General features: G+C 44.4%; 1 protein-coding gene across 1 annotated transcript in view; it reads left to right on the top strand.

Moving 5' to 3' along the window:
* The window catches only part of ASAP1 (ArfGAP with SH3 domain, ankyrin repeat and PH domain 1), a 105,973-nt gene extending 89,208 nt beyond the window's left edge, over positions 1-16,765 (top strand). The window contains exons 20-23 of the mRNA XM_008587499.1: positions 2,292-2,350; positions 10,258-10,748; positions 12,722-12,844; positions 15,765-16,765. Of these exons, the coding sequence (XP_008585721.1) occupies positions 2,292-2,350; positions 10,258-10,748; positions 12,722-12,844; positions 15,765-15,839 (748 nt within the window). The 3' untranslated portion in view covers positions 15,840-16,765. The remainder of the gene's footprint in view (positions 1-2,291; positions 2,351-10,257; positions 10,749-12,721; positions 12,845-15,764) is intronic.
* The last annotated feature ends 2,723 nt before the right edge of the window (positions 16,766-19,488 follow it).

Genomic DNA, 19,488 nt, shown 5'->3' with positions numbered 1-19,488 from the left:
CTGAGCTGCAGCAAGCAGCTCTTGGCCTGATACAGGTCTGCAGGCCAGGTTTTGGAGCAACACTGCTCTCCTGATGGTCACAGAGTTATATAGTGGTCTGTAACCAAATTCCTGTCAGAATGAGTTTTTATTTTTATTTTTGATGTTTTAATTAAGTAATTTTGTTTTGTTACTTTCCCTCTTGATTCCTTTCCTTAACATGGGAATGAAAGATACTCCTCAGGGAAATCTGATTACCCAGAAATTTTCAAACATAAAAACATGATTCTTTCCAAGTTCCTCATTTGTAAGATTTTTTTAGGCTGGGCTGAAAGCAGTTTTTCTTTCTTCCCTCCTTTCGTAAGCCGGATACTTAGGGAGATCTTCTATGAGTAGTGTTTATCCAACACCTCCAAAGGGTATTCTCTAGATGTGTGATCCAAGGTAAGGACACAGAGAGCCACTTCCAGACCCAAAACCTCAGGGAGAAAGAGTCAGTTGGTGTGCAGGAGTTGCTTTCCAGAGTTTATCAAAGATGAAAAAATAAAACCCCATTTCTTTTAGTACCAATCTCTTATTTAATCTTTATACCCTTATGAGATAGGCCCAATTACTATTGTCATCAGTCTTACAGATGAGGAAGCCGAGGCTGAGAGGGGTTAGGTGGGGAGCACAGATGTCAGAGCTGGCCCTCCGACCCACAGTTCTCTGCACTCCACATTCCATGCCCCTTCCTTTACCCTCATGTCCTGCCTTTCATACCTCACTCAGTCCTTCATCCCTGCTTTATTGGATCCTGTAAAACTAAAGTTCTGGTGGTCTTCTTCCAGAGTGGGAAAAGTGTCTGACACCCAGAAAGTGGTCACGAAGTGTTTTTAAATAGAATCAAGCTGATAGTAAACTAGAGCCATTTGGCAATTCATTGAGTTTTTTAGCACCACCACACACACACACACACACACACACACACATGCACTCAGCACCACCAGCAGGAGCAGCCTTGTGTTCACTTCCCATAGGAAGAAGCCCAGGTCCAAGCATACACAGCGTGGATGCAGGGGCTTCTGTGTAAGGAATTTCTGAACCTCCAGGCCTTGGCCTTGGTCATATGGCCAGGAATGACTATTGTGCTCACACCCGTAATTTGAAGCTGTGCTTCCCTGACATACTGAGGCAGGATACAAGAACAACACATTCCATAAATATTAGAGGCAAAGCCCTCTCACATTAAATGTTCCCTTTTCAGTAGTGGTTTTATTTCAACAGTGTTATCCTCCAGGTACCCAGAGGTAGGAGGATTTCAAGTGAGCTGAGGAAAGAGCAGTTAACACCAAGAGTGCTTGAGAGCCAGGATAGCAGAAGGGAACACATGCATCTCATCCTCTGTCTTTGACTCTTTTTTGGTTGGTTGGTTGGCTGGTTGGTTTGGCTTTTCCTTTTCTTTTAAATGCAGTTAGAAGAAAAAGAAGCCAGCTCTTAGGACATCAGAGTACAGAAAAGGAGAAACAAGATAATAAAAGAGGCTTTGGGCACATATGGCTCAGGCCCTTGGCTATTGTTGCTTTTCAGGTGTGCAGTGCTCTTGGCGTACTCTGAGAATTATTCTAATCTCTTGTTAGAGGGAAATAGGGCTTCCAATTAGTAGATGCCACCTTCAGCACTGGCATTTGATGGGGAGGGGTCACATTTGATGATTCAGACAACATGGAGCTGCATTTTTTCCCTTACTCATTTACATGTTCTCCAAAAGGAGGACAAGACTGGGGAAAACCTGAAGGCCTGAGAACCCATGCCATTTGCTTTGGTGCAGTGGAAGAAATGAGGGTTCGGGAGGTGAGCACAGCTAGGGCTAAATTTCCACTTCACCACTGAACAGCCTTGGGACCTTTTGCTAGCCACTGACACTCCGCTCACTTCAGTTTCCTTATCTGAAAGTGGGGGTGAGAAGAGCTGCTTTGTGGGATCACGTGAGATGAGTTACTTGTGTGCAGCTACATTGGGATCCTGACTTAATGGTGTGCCAAGTACTTTTATGAACACTATTATCTCTGGAAAAAGTTTTGAAACAGGGAAGGAGTTAGGCTTTATCGTTAAGAGGGTTTTTTTGTTTGTTTGTTTGTTTTTAACCCTTTCCCTATGCCTCCCCAGCCAGGCAATCTGAAATATGAAAAATAGACTATAATCTTTTGTTAAAGAAATTTTGAGAGGATTCTTTAGATAATTCTGTAAATGCTATTGGTTTCCTTGAATAATTTATCACTATTGCTATTATAGCATTTTTATATCCTCAATGATTCTTATTTATCAATTAGCACCAGTTCTGCAAAGACTGCCCTTGGCCCAAGAGTTCTTCCTAAACTACCTCAGAAAGGTAAGATTTATCTTTTTCATATTCACTCACCCTCCAAGGGGACAGGGGTCTTTGTTTTGTTCATTGATCTACCCCAAATGCATAGAGCAGCACCTGGCATGTAGGTAGATGCCCAACAAATATTTGTTAAACAAAGAAACGTATTTATAAACTCAAATTCTGTGATTAGCAAAATACCATACTATTCCTAAAAAACATAATACTTTTTAGAAGACACATTATTGTAATCCCCAGGTGCTATTCTTTCTTCTCTTGTAAACATAATCAGAGATATCCATACAGCTTACTTGCTGTGTGGCCTTGGGCAAGTGACTTAGTAGCTTCACTAAGCCTCAGATTCCTCATCTGTAAAATGGGAAATATAATACATACTTTGTAAGATTTTGTAAGGAAGAAAAGAAGTCACGCTTTAGAAAACTCCTAGCAAGTGGGTGGCAAAGGAATCCTTCCAAGATAGCATCTGTTGTGCAGAGTAAAGATACCCAGCTCTGCAAAGTACAAGAAAGTATCTGTAAATGCTGCTGCTTTGCCAAGCAAAGACACTCAGCTCTTTGACCAAATCTTCTTTAAATCCTGATGAAGATTTTCATTTGTAAAACCAAAAACTACAACACAAATGGTAGCGCTGCCTTTGTTTTATTGCAATGCCTAACCGTTAGAGCAAGCAAAGACACTCAGCTCTTTGACCAAATCTTCTTTAAATCCTGATGAAGATTTTCATTTTTAAAACCAAAAACTACAACACAAATGGTAGCGCTGCCTTTGTTTTATTGCAATGCCTAACCGTTAGAGTTGCAAAACGTCTTCAGAACTGTCTGCTGCATTCGATCCTCACTTAAGACTGCAAGGCTGGCAGGGCCCACTTTAGATACAGAGGCTCAGACGAGCTCGGGGAGCTGCTCCATGGATTTTCAGTATGGGCAGCGAGGCTTTTGACCCCAGTTCAGTGCTCTGTTGCCTAGTTTGAGTAAAAGTCAAGCTAGGGTTAGTGTTGGGAAGCTGAAATTCACCACTCTCCGAGTCATGTTTGGTAAAGTGACATGTTTGGTAGAGCATTGACTGGTTGGGCCAGGCTCATCTGTTGTGAGATGAGAGTCCCAAATGGCTGCTGATTTGTTCTCCATAAAACAAAAAGGAAGGCTTCCCCTGGGCACTGATTCTTCATCTAGGGTTACTTTTTGTTATTGTTTTTTATTGTTAAACTCTGCCAAAAGGGCTCTCCTGATCTCGGAGGAGTTGGAGACAAGTTTCCCAGGCATGTCCTCCTAACTACAGTCTGCCCCAGATTCTGCCCTATGTAGCTCCCATGTTACTACTGACTCCCTGCCACTTGCCACTCCAGCTACTTCCTGCAGCACCCAGACTCCAACGCGTCTTAGTCCCCGACTTGGAACTAGCATGCTGCTGCCACCTTTGCACTGTCCTCCTCCCCTTCGTGCTCTCCCTCCCAGCACCAAAATCCTTCCCTAACATTCTCCCTCTTCTTCCCACCCTCCGGTGCCATGTTCTGCTCACCTGACTGGCTCCTGTGCCTGGCTCTGACAGCTTGCTGTGGCAGGGAGCAGTGTACAGACAGGATGGTGGTCTTGCTCCACTTGTGACCACTGACCTCATGGGGTCATCTGGTGCTGCCCAGCAATCCAGGCACTCACTACCCTCACGGCCCACTCTTGCACTCCGTCTCTTTTGGTCTCAGGAGGACTTTGCTTTTATTTTCTGAGTCAGCACATAAGCCCACCCCTACCCCACCACATGCCCCACCTGCCTGCACTTGGCAGCCTGTGGTCCTAAGGGAGACTCTGTCCTTTTTGACCCCCTCAGGGACAGCACCCCAGTGCTCGTCCCTCCCTCTTTTTAATTTTTTTTTTTTTTTTTTTTTTTTTTTTTTGATGGCTGGCAGGCATAGCGATCCAAACCCTTGACCTTTGTGTTAAAACACTGTACTCTAACCAGGTGAGCTGACCAACCAGCCCCTCCTTCTTTTGCATCTCTGTTTTCTGATCCATCCCATCAGAATACAGGCACACTGTCACAGCTCCCTCTTGATCTGTGTCCCTCCAACCACTACCCCACTCTTGTACTCCCATTCTTTTGCTTTTTGTGTGTGTTTTTACAAAATAAATAAAAACAAAAATACAATAAAACAGAACGGTATAATGTAGCCTCCTCCATTCCACCCAGATGCTCATCACCCATGTCCAACAATTAGCAGTTTATACTAGCTCTAATTTCATCTGTTTCCCTACCCACCCACCCCCAGTAATGGTCCGGTAGCATATCCCAGATGTCATGTCATTTCATACACATGCAATCCAATTACCACAGCTAAAAAATTAATCACATCTAAAAAATCAAGTATTTCTTAATATCTTCAGATACCTAGTGTTCACATTTCCAAATGTGTCATAAATGTCTTTTTTTTTTTTTTAACAATTTATATGAGAAAGGATCAAAGTAAGATCTGTACATTACAGGTGATTGTCTCCAGAGTGTCTTAGACTAAAGTTTTCCCTACATCTCTCTCTTTTTCTGGTGGTTTATTTGCTGAAAAAACCAGGTTGTATGTCCTATAGTTATTTCCAGTCTGGATTTTGCTGATTGCATCCCATGTGTTTGTTTATTTAACATATCCCTCTGTCCTCTGTATCTGTCACTTGTAAGTTGGACCCAGAGGCTAGATGGGGTACAGGTCCAGGCTTCACAAAACTACCTCATAGGTAGTGGTATGTGCTATCACAAGGTATATACCATCTGTTTGTCTCTCTTCATGTGGAGTTTGCAGCTGCTGATGCTCAAAGCCAAGATCCATTCACTATCCTCTCTTCAGATCCCTCACAAGGTGACTGGACAGTGGTCTCAGCCTTGTCCTTCTTGGCGCTTGGCAGCTTTGGGCACGTTGATTGATCTTTCCTCCCTGAAACACTTTGCACTTGGCTTCTGGACAACACCCCGTTCATTTCTACTGCTCTGACAGTTCCTTCTCAACCTCCTCTGCTGCTCCCTCCTCATCTCCTCCACCTCTAAGTGCTGGGTACACAGGTTGAAGTCAGGGATCTCTTCTGTTCTGCATCTGCCTTCACCTCCCAAGTGATCCAAATAGTCCCATAGCTTTAAACCCATTTGGAAAGCTCCATGTTTACATCTCCAGCCCAAGTATCCCAACATAATCTGAACTCACAGACAACAGCCTGTTTAACCTCACCACTCAGATGTCTCAGAGGCTTCTCAACTTAAAATTCAAGTACAGACTCCTGATTCCCCTCCAAACTTGTTCTTCCCACAGTGTTCCGCATCTGTTAAAGGCAGCATCATCCTTCCAGATGTTTGGGCCTTCAAACCTGAGAGATGCTTAACTCCTCCCTTTTTCACATACCCCACATCCAGTGTTTCCACAAATACTGTTGGCTCTCCCTTCTGCATGTATTTCAAATCCAGTCACTTCTCTCTGTGTTTGCCACTGTAACCTAGGTCCAGGTGATTGTCATCGCTTATTGGGACTATTAGAGCCCTCCTACCTGGTCTGCCTCTTGTCTGTTTTCAGCAGAACAGCCAGAGTGATCCATGTTCAATCACATCCCTCCTCTGTCCCAAACCATTTAGTGGTTTCTTGTCTTGCCCAGAATGAAAGCGAAGTCCTTAAACAGTGGCCTCACGGCCTTAACGTGCCCTGAACCCTGCCACTTCTGTGACCTCTGCTATGCAGCTTGCCTCCTTGGTTATTTCACCCTAGCCACACTGGCCTCCTGCTTCTCTTTAAACATCCCAAACATGCTCTTGTCTCAGGGCCTTTGCATTTCTGTTCCTTCTGCCTGAACCATTTCTCCCTCTTACCAAATACCAGCATTGCTGGTATCCTTGCCTCCTGCATGTTTTTGTTTACATCTCACCGTGTTAGAGAGACCTTCCTTGCCCACTTGTTTGGTGATCCACTCGCCCTTTCTGCACACAGCCCAGAACTCCTGCCCTCCCCTGCTTTACCAACCCTCACCCTCTGACATACTCTGTGTTTACTTGTCACTCTCTTGCCTGAATGGGAGCTCCCAGAGGGCAAGAACCTTGTCACTTCTGTCCACTGCTCTGTACCAAGTACCTGGAACAGTGCCAGACACAGCATATGCCCAACAAATAGTGGTGCAGTGGTCACCGTTTTCCTGTTGGGCTGAGGTGTTCTTGCGCCAGAAGTCGGCCATCCCTTACTCACTTTGTGATTTGGGCAGGCTCCCCAGCCTCCCTCAGTTCACTGGGAAAGTGGGGACAATGATGATATGTACGTGGCAAGGCTATTAGGAGGACTAGCAATGGAATGAAGCAGGTTTCAGGAAAGCTGGCTTCCTTCCTCTCTCTGCCCTATGGTCCCATCTCTCACCTGCCCGACGTTGAGTCTCCTGGGCTGGTGGGCATTGAGGCCCCAGCCAGCCTCACTTCCTTCTCTCAGGGTCTCAGACTGGCGCCAGCAGTCACACCAAAGCTAGGCGTGGCAGGTGCCTGAAGCTGGGATAGCATTGCGCTGCATTGTGTTTCATGATGAGAGTGATGGAACAGAATCCCTGATCTGTGATTAGAAAAGCTTCTAATGGCTAGACAGTCCACCTGTCCCCACTCCCTTTTTCTTGCACACAGCTAGCAGGGACACTAGCATCTTTTAAGCACCTGCTATGAGTCAGGCACTTGCATTTTTTCATCTGATATAATCACAACTGCCCTCCCCCATGACATAAACAATATTGTCCATATATTTTACATGAGAAAACTGAGGCTAAGTGGGTTAAGAAACTTGCCCTGGGTCACAGAGTTATTGAGCAGTAGAGCAGCAATGCTGGATGTCTGTCTAGGTCTTTACCCCCAAGCTGACCAGTGACTTCTTTCTGCGTTCATTCATTCCGCAGTGTTGACTGAGCAGCTGCTCTGTGGAGGTGGTGTGCCAGGTGATGGGGTAGAGCAGTGGAAAGCTCAGCCCTCCAGCACTCACTCTAGTGGGGTCCACATCAGTCACAGGGGAAGGAGGAGGGGTGGTGCCTGGGGAGAGGCTGTCGCCCAGCCTGGAGCTGTGAGTCTGAGAACCCGGGGAGCTGCTTGCTCACCTAACGCCAAAACTGTGGCAGTGAATGACTGTCGTCAGCTGCTGGGGCCTTCTTTTCTGGGGTGTCTGCAAGGGTATTTCTTATTCTCCTGCTCTGGAGGCAGAGGGCACCTGTAAGGTTGAAGAGGGGCAGGGCTGCAGCCCTCCCTGCTGGCATCCGTCACTGGCTGACACTTTCATGGCTACTGTGTCCTGGCCTTTCCCATCCCGTAGTTCACCCATTTTTCAAATCCTCTGGGTGCCTTTTAAAACGGTTAATTTAAAGCCTTCTCAGCTAGAGACAGACTGCTACAGTAGAGCCATTTTTTAAATGCATTTTTCGGGAGAAAGCAGTGTTACAGAAACATTAAAAGATATTTTAAGAAAAACGAAGTTACTCATTACACTGTAATACAACTCCCTGATCCTGACCAAGAGCGTACATTGTCCTCTAGTTGTCATCATAACCAAGTACAGTTTTGCATCCTGTTTTTTCCCACTGAGCATTCCAACATGTGTGTTTTTTGTGTGTTCATGAAGTGTTCGTGAACAGCGTGAGGCACTCACGGTCTGTTAGTGGAGTGCCCTCATCTACCCAGAGCCCCTTCGATTGCAGATTTACACGGGTGGTTTGTAGTGAACATCCTCACACAGGCTTTCCCTGCTCTACCTCATCCTCCTCAATTACGTTCTTGGAATCAGTTCTCAGGAGTGAAACTGTTACAACAGAGGGTAGAATGTCTTAGTAGGATCTACTGTGTGCCGTGTAGCTTTGGGCCCTGTCTGTGCATTTCCCCATCAGTTCCGCCTGCATGAAGCAGTTGCTCTATACCCCTCCCAGTACTGAATAATTTTTTTTATTGCTGAAGTGAGTGGGCTGCGATTTTTATTCCTCTTCTGTTTTTAATGTGCCTCACTATGACAGTGTACTCTTTGTAGTCCAAATTTGGGGGAAAGCTTGCTTGTCTGCCCGGATAAAAAGAAAGCACAAACCACCTGAAGTCTTGCCACCAAGATAACTGATTTGGTGTACATCCTTTGTCTTTTTTCTTTTGTGCTTTGTTTTTGGGTTTTTTCCCCAAGTTTCTGTTTAAGCTAATTTTTTTTCACATAATCAAAAACAGTTTCCATGACATTAATTATGTGGAAGTATAATTTTTATTGGCCACATACTATTTCATTTTCTCAGCAATTCCCTACCATTTGACATTCAGAAGGTTTGCAGCTCTTTCACTATAAAGAGTGCTGTGCTGACCACTCTAGCACAGATGTCTCGGTGCATGACTTTGATCATGTTTTAACGATAAATTCCTAGAATTGGAGTTGCAGGTGAAGGGGCTTGTGCACACCTAGCACTCACAGTTACTTTCCCCCATAATCGTAGCTCACAGCAAAGCATTTCCAGTCCCTCGGTCTTTCCCCTCCGCCTGCCTTGGATGTCGTTGACTCATTTTCAGACTTCCAAAGAGGAACCTGATTGGTCTCATTTAACTTTTTGAGTCAAGCCACATTGGCTGAAGCTCAAGGGCCAGCCCATAAGCAGGGTGCTCTTGAATTTGGTTTCTTTAGAAAGGGATGTGGCTGGACAAGGCCCTGAGCAGAAACGACCCCAGTACAGCTTGTGACAATTTACAACACTGAAGTTTCTTTTTTTTCTTCTTTTTAAAAAAATGTCCTTCTGAATATATTGTATTTTTAGGATAAAATCCTTAGATTGATTCACTCAGTGTGCCTTAGTCAGCTGTTCCCTTGCTGAGCACATACTGTATGTAGTTGGCCCGCTACCAAGAGCCAGAGTTACAAAAATGTTTTTTCTAAAATGTTTTAGAGGTGAGGAAGTCAAGGCACAGAGAGGTTGTATAATTTGCCCAGGGTCACACAGCTAATAAGTGGTAGAGCTAGAGATGGAGACTTGTCCTTGGTGTTCTAAGTGCTACCGCGTAGAGCTGTGCAAAGAGCTGTGGGAATGGTACAGTGTGTTGCAGCACTCCGTGAGCTGTGGAGTACTGTGCAGTCATAAAAGAGAACAAGGAGGGACTGACTTAGAAACTCTCCCAAACATATTCAGTGGGGAAAAAACAAAGTTTCAGACAAGGTATGTATTATAATACCATTACGGTTTTTAAAAGATGTATTCAGGGCTGGACGGTTAGCTCAGTTGGTTAAAATGTGGCCAAGGTCAAGTGTTCAGTTCTCTGTTCCACCCAGCCACCAGAAAAGGGGGGTGGGGGGGGGAATACATTCATAAGCACATTTATGTGTATCACCTGGGGGAGGAAGGTGCAAGGGGAAACCTTTTGTTTCTTATATGCTGCCTGAATCATCCAATAGAGAAATAATGAATTATTATACAGCTGTAGAATGAAATAGACTATACCATTCAAACTATTAATAAGGAATTTTTAATAACTCTTGCTAAAACATTAGATAAAAGTTATATCTATAGAAAAGTCAAGAAGGAAATATATCAAAATATCAAAACTTGCTACATTTAGGTAGAAGGCCTATGGAAACGTTTTCTCTTTAACTTTGTATTTGCTATAATCTATTTGTATTATGTTTGTTTTCTTTCAATTCTGTAATACTATGGATAGTCTGTTCTTACATAATTGAGGCATAAAATCATGAATTGTAATGTAGATGACTTCTAGCCTTCCAACTTCCATCTTTTTAAAAACAGTGTAGGCCTGAGCCTGGCCCCCGAGTTCATCCAATCCAAGTGCTCACTTTAGATCAGTTCTCTTCTTGGTGATTGTGCCTCTTTCTGATGACTGTGACAGGAGGAAAGCAGCCCTTCACACCTCGTGTTCTGTTCCATGACCTTCCTCTTTGTGATTGTTTCCCACAGTGGCTCTAAGAAAAACAGAAACCAGCCATCATCTCTCCCTAGACAAAGCCAACATCCCACCCGAAATCTTTCAGAAATCGTCACAATTGTCAGAAAAACCACCTCCTGGAGACCTGCCCCCAAAGCCCACAGAACTGGCCCCCAAGCCCCAAATTGGAGATTTGCCACCTAAGCCAGGAGAACTGCCCCCCAAGCCACAGCTGGGTGACCTGCCACCCAAACCCCAGCTCTCAGACTTACCTCCCAAACCACAGATGAAGGACCTGCCCCCCAAACCACAGCTGGGAGACCTGCTGGCAAAATCCCAGACTGGAGATGTCTCACCCAAGGCTCAGCAACCCTCCGAGGTTACGCAGAAGTCACACCCAGTGGATCTCTCCCCAAATGTGCAGTCCAGAGATGCCATCCAAAAGCAAGCATCTGAAGACTCCAATGACCTCACACCCACTCTGCCAGAGACGCCCATACCACTGCCCAGAAAAATTAATACGGTGGGTGGGCACCAGTGTTCAAGCCTCTTGTAAACCCTCTGCTCCACTTTGCGAGTTGGCAGGAGGGTATGTGCTCCAACTTATACAAGAAAAAGCAGGAGCTTGCTCACCTAACTGGCTGTACCTCTGTGCTCCGGTTCAAGCATTGTGGTGGGGTGGAACCTAGTGGTTATATGAACATAGGCTTTGGACTCCAAAAGACAGGCCTCAGGACCTGGCTTCAGTGCTAATATAACTACAGGACAAGTTACTTACCTTCTCTGAACCTCACTTTTGTCATATACAAAAAGAAGCTAATGTAATAACTGAGCTCATGGGTGATTAAATACAATAACAGATGAGCAGCACTTCACTGGCACGTAAATCACTCAGCAAGTGGTCACTCTTATTTAGGAATCTTGAGGTTGAAATTTTCCCTTTGCTCTAGTGTCACAAGAGAGCAGTTTTTCTCTTTGGGTTCTGAGTATCTTCTAATCGGTGCTTCTCACTGCATCTTCCTGAAGGGATTGGAGACAAAGCCCAAACAGACTTCCACAAACAGAATTTTGTAGAAGTCTCACATTCCATCATTTTCATGACATACTTTCTACTCTATATTTCAATTTTATTTAAATATAAAAATGATTTTTCCCCAAAATCTTTGTGGAAATGTGATGCTCCAGGAAGATGTAACATACTGTTTATCCTGCCTGCACATGGCTGTACCCCCACAGGGGCACTAGCACCCCAGGTGGAGCACAGTTAATGGGAGAAACCAGAATTCTCCCATTGTATATGATAGCTCTACTCTCACTCATATTTTATTATAAAAATAACATTAAATATATTATAAAAATAATGTTAGTAAAAGTGTGTCACATCAATACTAAAGCAAAGGTAAGAAAAATAAAACCCTCCTTCCCGTGGATTTGAGGCCACCATGTTTAGTATGGCGGATGCTTTTGCTATTTGCAAGGGAAATCTCCCAAAACTTCCAGGCACCACCAGCCTCACCAGTTTCATGACATATGCTAAATTCCAGTTGATGCTACATGCTTTGTAATTGCTTTATTATCTCATTTAATCTTCTCCATTATAAATTAACACATTATGGGCCTTCTCAGTTGCTCAGAGAGTCGGAACTGAGATGAAAATCTCCCACCACCATAGTTCTGCCAGGCTTCTCAGACCCCACCAGCACAAGCCTGCAAGGGAGCTCAGAGAGGAGCTGGGATCCTCAGTATGACTAAAGGAGACACCAGGGGACAAAGAGGGAAAGCACTTGACCCAAAACTTTTAAAGAGACAGCTTGCTTTTTTTATTGTTGATTGTTTAGGTGGGTGCCAAAATGTTCTTTAGAAGGTGTTGTTTCTATTACCGTCTTCCTGTTTGCAAAGAACTGGATGCCCAACAAATAAATGCCCAAGTCAAAACTGGTTTTTAAAAAAAAAATTAAAACTGTTTTGGGACCTGCATAGAATCCTGCCAACCCCGGGCTGATCCTGCTGTGTTTAACCAACATGTACTGACTTGGTATTTTGCATGAGGGGACTGAGAAATTTGTTTATGCTGCACATTCAGTATGCAGAAGCTGCACATTTTGCTTCACATCATGTTTCCTAAAAACATTTTTAGACTCTGCTGTCATTTCTGCAAGCTAATGGTGTGGGTGAGGCAGGACAGAGTGCTTTGCGTTTTTTGTGAAGCCAAATTTTGATCCCTACTAGTATTGTTTTCTTCTGGAGAAAATAACTCAGTGACGCCTGATCACTAATGCAGGAGGCTTCCCTCCTGCTGGGGGAAGAGGAAGGGTCTGTTGTTCCTGAGAGTACACAGGACACTGGGCACCTGGAAGAAATTCTCCCCTCATCTCAAGGTTCAGGAAATCCAGGCTCAGCGATGTTAAGTCACTTGCCCAAGGTCACCCATCTTGTAAAGGATGCTGTACTCTTTTTTTCCCTTCTTTCAGCTAAAATCCAATTTCTTCATTTAAGGGGAAAAATAAAGTGAGGCGAGTGAAGACTATTTATGACTGCCAGGCAGACAACGACGACGAGCTCACGTTCTACGAGGGAGAAGTGATTATTGTCACAGGGGAAGAGGACCAGGAGTGGTGGGTATGTACGGACATCTGTCCATGTCATCCATTCCTTCATTCACCGTGCCCTGGGCAGACTCCCACAGTGGATCCTGCAGACAGTGCAGTGAGATCACACCCCTCGAACTCAGGGGTCCTCATGCCAGCTGCATCACTTGTACCACAGCCATTCACATTTGGTATCTTTTCTGTCACTATTACATGATAGAAAAACAGCTGTGGTGCTTTGAAAATGGGTCAAGAGAATTAACATTTGTATGTGCTTTACCCATGGTATCGGTGCAAAGCTAAAGCTCAAGAAAGTTGAGCATGTTACCGGTGGCTGCACAGCTAGTAAGCAGGCAGAGTCAAGACCCCACAGGCTGTGTGCTTTGCTCCCCATTCCACACTGTCCCCAGCCAGAAGTCAGAAGGCCCGAGCTCAGGCTCAGCTGCTTACCAGTGCTTGGTCCTTAGGCTCAATCCTTAATCTGTTCTGCAGTTCTCTTTATAAAGTGGGGCCATATTTTCCTCACGTGATTTTAGAAGATTCAATGAGAATATCTATGAAAACTCCATTTACAGTATAACATGCTGCCCACGTGTCAGGAAGGAAAGGCATCACTGTCCTCCCCGTGGTGGCTGTGGAGATCAGAGGCCTTTGTAGATACTCAGGTTGTAAGTGACCTGCAAGGGCAGTCCACACATCTGCGGCTGCTCAGGCTGTCAAAGGAGTAAGTCTCCCCACGGGAACTGGAGGCCGAGGAGCAGTAGACCGTAACCTGTTACACTCCTCGCGGATTATTTCCAGCACCACCATGGAAATTCCGCTACCTAGGCAGCTTGAGCTCCCTCCTGCTAAGAGAGACTCAGTTCTGCCTGCCAGGAAAGGGACTTGCCGTTGGGCCAGCAGAACCTCCTACTGCCCAGAAACACACGCTCCCTCATTCACTAGTGTGCACATGCACACGTGCACACTCATGTTTGGCTTTCCTTCCTTCAGGCCTAGATAGCGACTGCAGATCCGTGACCACAGCTGTAGGGGTTTTGCTTAGACTGAGCAATCGTTCTCAACTGGAGGCAATTTTGCCCTCCAGGGACATTTGGCAAAATCTGGAGACATTTTGATTGTTGGGACCTCGGAAGGGTGGGTGCTACATGCCCTCGGAAGGCATGTAGTAGGTAGAAGCCAGGGGGTACCTCTAAACATCCTACAGTGCTCAGGGGAGCCCCACAACAAAGTGTGTCAGTAGTGCTGAGATTAGAAACCCTGCGCTGAAGTGAGGGGGGCCTCTTTGTTCTCTTTCAGGGAGGGATGAGCTGGGGGATGCCCGAGTGATGCTTCCAGCCTCTCTGTTAGCACAGTTGGGCCTGCTCTGAACATGAAGCCTGTTAGGGAGCCAGCTCAGTATAGTAGCAAGGGTATGGACTCTGAAGTCCCCAGCTGAGTCAGTTACTACCTCTGTGGCCTTGGATAAAAGCATGTCCCTTCTGTAAACCTCAGTTTCCTGTGAAAAACCTCACAAGGATGTCAAAGAACTCATTTTGTGATCTGTTAATATCATTTCAGTCAAGGGCTGGCCTGTGGCTCACTCGGGAGAGTGCGGTGCTGATAACACCAAGGCCCCGGGTTCGGATCCTGTATAGGGATGGCCGGTTCGCTCACTGGCCTAGCGTGGTGCTGACAACACCAAGTCAAGGGTTAAGATCCCCTTACTGGTCATCTTTAAAAATATATATATATATATCATTTCAGTCAAGCAGTGATTATGTTCTTTGTTAAGAAACTGGTGGCTACAGCAGAGACTCCTGTAAGGTGGAAGATTTTCATTGGTGTCTCTAGCATCATTCCTAGGGGGAAATCTGTGGCCATCAGAACATGCTAAGCCAAGCATAAAGATATTGCCACACATCCCAACAGCGATGTATAATTCACAAAGCCTCTCATGTGCGTGGTGTCAACTAAGTCCTCATGAGGTGTAGGCCAGGTCTAACCATTAACTACACTTTCCAGATAAGAAAACCAGTGCATAGTAGCATGGATGGCCACCCAAGGTCACAAACCTGGTAAATAAAGGAACCAGCCCTGGCTAGACACCCAGCTCTTGCTCCAGCCACCCTCTATACCATGGGTATCTAGAGGAAGAATGAGAGCTGGCCTGTCTGATTCTTTCTCTTAAAACCACTCTTCTCTGTATATTTGGCATTTGAATCACGTCCATAGTCTTGTTATTCTTTCCTATCGAAGGCTCATGATATGATTCTCTTAAATGCAGTTAATACCGATCTAGTTGATGTAATGAGGAAATTTTTGCAGGTAACCATGGCTTACAGGCATGTGCAGCTGACAAAATTGCCATAGGCTACCATCAATCTCAAACTTTGCCAATATCCTTTCCCCCATAGTAACCAGAAAACAAATGATTCGTACATAGTGGCCCTTTCCATATATTTTTTTCTTCTTTTCTAATGTATCACACAAGCCTGAGAAGGGATTTTTTTAGCCCATTTTACAGATAAGAAGCTTAGCAAGGTTTGTCTGGGGTCACCCAGCTGGAATGCAGACATGCAGACAAACACCCTGGTTCAGAGCATGGACTCTGGAGTCTCAAGCCTGTGTGAGACCTTGGGCAGGTTATTCCACCCCTCTGGGCCACTGTCCCTTCATCTGTCAAATGGGGATCGTAAGAAGTATCCTTCTCATGGGGCTGCTGTGTGGGTGCAATGAGACCCTTGTGGAAGTGCTGAGTATATCTCTTAGTAACTTCTGTTATTTGCTATTTGGTGATTGTATTTTATTATGTGGTTTATGATCTTTATCAGTTCACCAAAGGGGGTGGAGAAGGGGAAGCCTGGGATTCCATCTCAGGTCTGTGGGCAGACTCCAGGCCGGGCTTTGACCCACTGGGCATGTCACAGGGCAACTGTCTCCAGCCTGACCACTCTCTTTTCTCTCCACAGATTGGGCACATTGAAGGACAGCCTGAAAGGAAGGGGGTCTTTCCGGTGTCCTTTGTTCATATCCTGTCCGACTAGCAAAAAGCAGAACCTTGAGATTGTCCACATCCTTCATGCAAGACTGCTGCCTCCATGTAATCCTGTGCACAATGTGTATATAGCTGCTGTTACAGAATATGAAACTCACGGAAGGGCCACCTCAGGAGGGGAATATACTATGTGTTGTAAATATCCTGTGGTTTTCTGCCTTTGCCAGTATTAGGATAACTTTGGGACCCGGCGCGCCTTACTGGTTTGCCAAAGCCATCCTTGGCACCTAGCACTTACATCTCTCTATCTGTCCTGTTTTACAAGCAAACAAACGAAAACAGGAGTTTAGGAACTGCTGGCTTTGCAAACAGAAATGATCTCCAGCAACTGTTGAAAGGCCATAGAATTGAGACTCTGTTCCTAACAATGCAGTATTCTCAATTGTGTTACTGAAAATGCAACATTAGCAAAGAGGTGGGTTCTGTTTTCCAGGTAAAACTTTTAGCTCCATGACAGACGAGCCTGTAGTTTTCTGTGCCTGCAGTTTACAGCTACGAAAACCTACTTTGGTATTTATTACAGAAAAGTGCTCAGTTAAACGTGTCACTCCTTCAGCAAAATATTCACTGACCCAAAACTCTTTGTGGCATTTTACAATGCACACATCCTCATGCAAGTTTAGACAGGTGGATTCACACTGTTCTGTGATGATGAGTGCCCACCCCTGAGATATTACCTCATTATGCAGAAATAACATATCCTTCATGACTATTTTGACAAAAGTTTAAAACACGTCTGATGAAGTTCAACCTTCAGGAACCAAGGACTGCCAGAAAATATTAGCCTCTACATTATGCATGCATTTAGAAGCTTACCTGAAATCTGCCTTTTATAAAGGAATAGTATGGATAAGTTGAACTGTACATTTTTTAAACTTGATTGCCATTAAAGCAGAAATTATAAGGTTGCAACAATATTTGTTTCTAGTCAGTCATTTGGCTTTCTCAAGAGTATGGATTTACATATGATATTACGAATCAGCATCCCTCAAATGTGTTGAAGCATCAATACATCAATTTTAAATTATTTTCTTAGTTTGTTCTTGGATAAATTTAAATTTCTCAGAGATAAAAGATACAGAATTTAAACATCAGCCCTTCACACAGTTTCCTCAATGTAGAATCCAGGTGCTGAAACCAAGCTTTTCTTTTCCCATGCTGTTTATTAAACCCCAATTATAGATAAGTTTTTCAATCTTAAGCTCTATCCAATAGACCTATATCACCTTCAAGTCAATTCATAACCCAGTTTCTGAACGCTGCTATGAATTGCACTGTGAAAAAGCACTCTTCCTGCAAGAAGTCTCTCCCTCTCAGTTTTTTTCATCCCAGCCCTGTTTATCATACCATTAAGAACATTGTGAGTATTTCGGCCTTTTACATCAGTCTGAATTTTGGAAAAGAATACAGGAGTTGTACTCCACAGTCAGTGGAGTTTTCTGATTCCTAGGCCATGTGTGGTTCTGGCATTACATCTGCTTAAACTGCTATTTAAAACTGAAACAGCACAGAAAACTAATATTTTTAAGCAGATAATCTTGGCAATGAGTGAGAAATGTTAATTGCACAGAAGCACAACTCCCAGCCAAACCCTTAGGAAAAGCCTTCTTTCACACTCACAGTGCTCAGTGAATATTAATTTAGTTCTGCGTAAGTGGTTACTATGAAAACTTTGAATAGCCACCTAATAAATAAACCTTGCATGACAAACCTGCAAAATATTTTATCAGCTGTTATTGGAAAGTGATTTTAAGCAATTGCTTCCTCAGTGCCAGGGCACATGTGCAGTCCCACACCACGCCAAGAGCACGAGGAACCAGTCGACGTGCTTGGTGGGTGACTGGCAGCGTTAGCAGCCTCGCTATTTAAGCCACACTGGTATCAGGACAGGAAGTTAGCATCTGAAGTTGCTCAGCGTCCCTGTTCATTCACTTACGTGTTTTAAGTTGCATTACAGAGCTGTTAATTTTTGTGGCCTAGACTATTGTCAACTGATCTCAAAATAAACTGTTTTAAAAAAAAAAAAAACACAAAAGCTACATGTCTAAAAGTACATGGAGTCAATGTCTATTCTTTTTCTCCTTTGGCAGCAACTTACACAAATGCATTTTTTAATACCATTTTTTCCTGAGTTTTTGTTTTCCATCAAGAATCTGAGTTCTCTCCAATCCAGTTTACTGTGGGACATAGGAAACCTAGGTAGAAATACCTTTGGCAATCTTGTCAAGTTTAAATATGATCTTGTTCTTGAACTCAGTGAGCCACTATCTGGAATTTTGTCCATGATATAGTATTTTTAAGGTATGGAACCTTACAAAAAAAAATAGCAAATTAGTTTTTTTCCCCCAGAGGGGAAAGTTATGTTCTGCAAATAGCGGGTGTCTTATTTTACTGTTGAACAGCAATTGCTATTTATTTTTTTATTGCCTAGAACTTCAACATGTTGTATAGGAATCCCGTAGTGCCACTAGTTAAATTTCAAATTTGCATCTGGGTGTAACCATCAAACACCAGTACACTTGTCATTTCACATGTATTTAATGTGACAGTTTTTCAGTACTGTATGTGTTAATTTCTACTTTTTTTAATATTTAAAATTGCTTTTAAATAAACATATTCTCAGTTGATCCCAAACATCTGAAATCAGGCCATTTTGTGAGTTGTTCACTACTCTTCTGACTGGAGAAAGTCAGGGCTTCCTTTGGCTGTGCTTTGGGGGGTATAGTTGGCACCAGTCATTTCAATTCCTGTGTCACTGCTCGCTCTGGATGTCCTCTGTCCTCGGGATTTCCACCACTCAGAAGACAGTCCCTGTTAACCAAGTTCTAGCCAGTGAGAAACGCGGTGGTGGGAAGTGGATTGAGACGACGGCATTAAAGATTCTGAAGCAGTGGTCTCAGCATTCCTTCCGTTTCCTTCAGGGAAGTTGGTAGATTTAATGCCTGTTCATACACCAAGACAAGATAAACCCTCCAAATAAATACCGTGCTGCTAAGAAAATAGCCTTTGGCATGGAAGCCAGTGACGTTCTATCACAGTATTTCTGGGTGAGGTTAACATGATGCCTGGGATAATCCAGGCAAAGGGACAGCCCCCTCTCCATCTGGTTACAAAATGTTCTTTCCGGTTCATTATATTTGGTGTTAAGCCTGGAATTGGATGTGTTTGAGATTAATGACCCGCCCCTGTTGAAAGCAGCCCCTCCAGTCTTCTACCTGCCCTTGGCAGCCCTGTCTGCACAGCGATGTTGGAAGCTGGAGGCTGCTCGGATATCCTCCGTGGCCCTCTTGAGCACTTACTGTGGATGGGTCCATGCTTGTTTTCATCGCTCAATCTCCTGTGAGGTGAATGGCATCATTAGGCACATTTCCAGATGGGAAGTCAGCTCACAGAGCTGAAATGACCTGCTCCAGGTCACACGGTAGTGAGCAGCAGTGTGAGCCAAGCCTCTGTGGCCCCACCAGGAGCCTCCCCACCGCATGCTGGCTTTCCTCTCCTCTGCTCTAACCCTGTGCCCACTTCCCCATTTGTTTTTTTTTCAAGTCTTCCCACTCCCAGAATGCATATGTGGGTGTGGCCGGGGTAGGGTGGCGAAGATCATTATGCAGATAATTCAAGGAATTCTACGCTGCCTGCTC

Source organism: Galeopterus variegatus, unplaced genomic scaffold (genome assembly GCF_000696425.1).
Source record: "Galeopterus variegatus unplaced genomic scaffold, G_variegatus-3.0.2 Scaffold4406, whole genome shotgun sequence".
Taxonomy (NCBI): Eukaryota; Metazoa; Chordata; class Mammalia; order Dermoptera; family Cynocephalidae; genus Galeopterus; species Galeopterus variegatus.
Note: the sequence above shows the minus strand (reverse complement) of the source record. Positions and strands in the feature narration are given on the sequence as shown.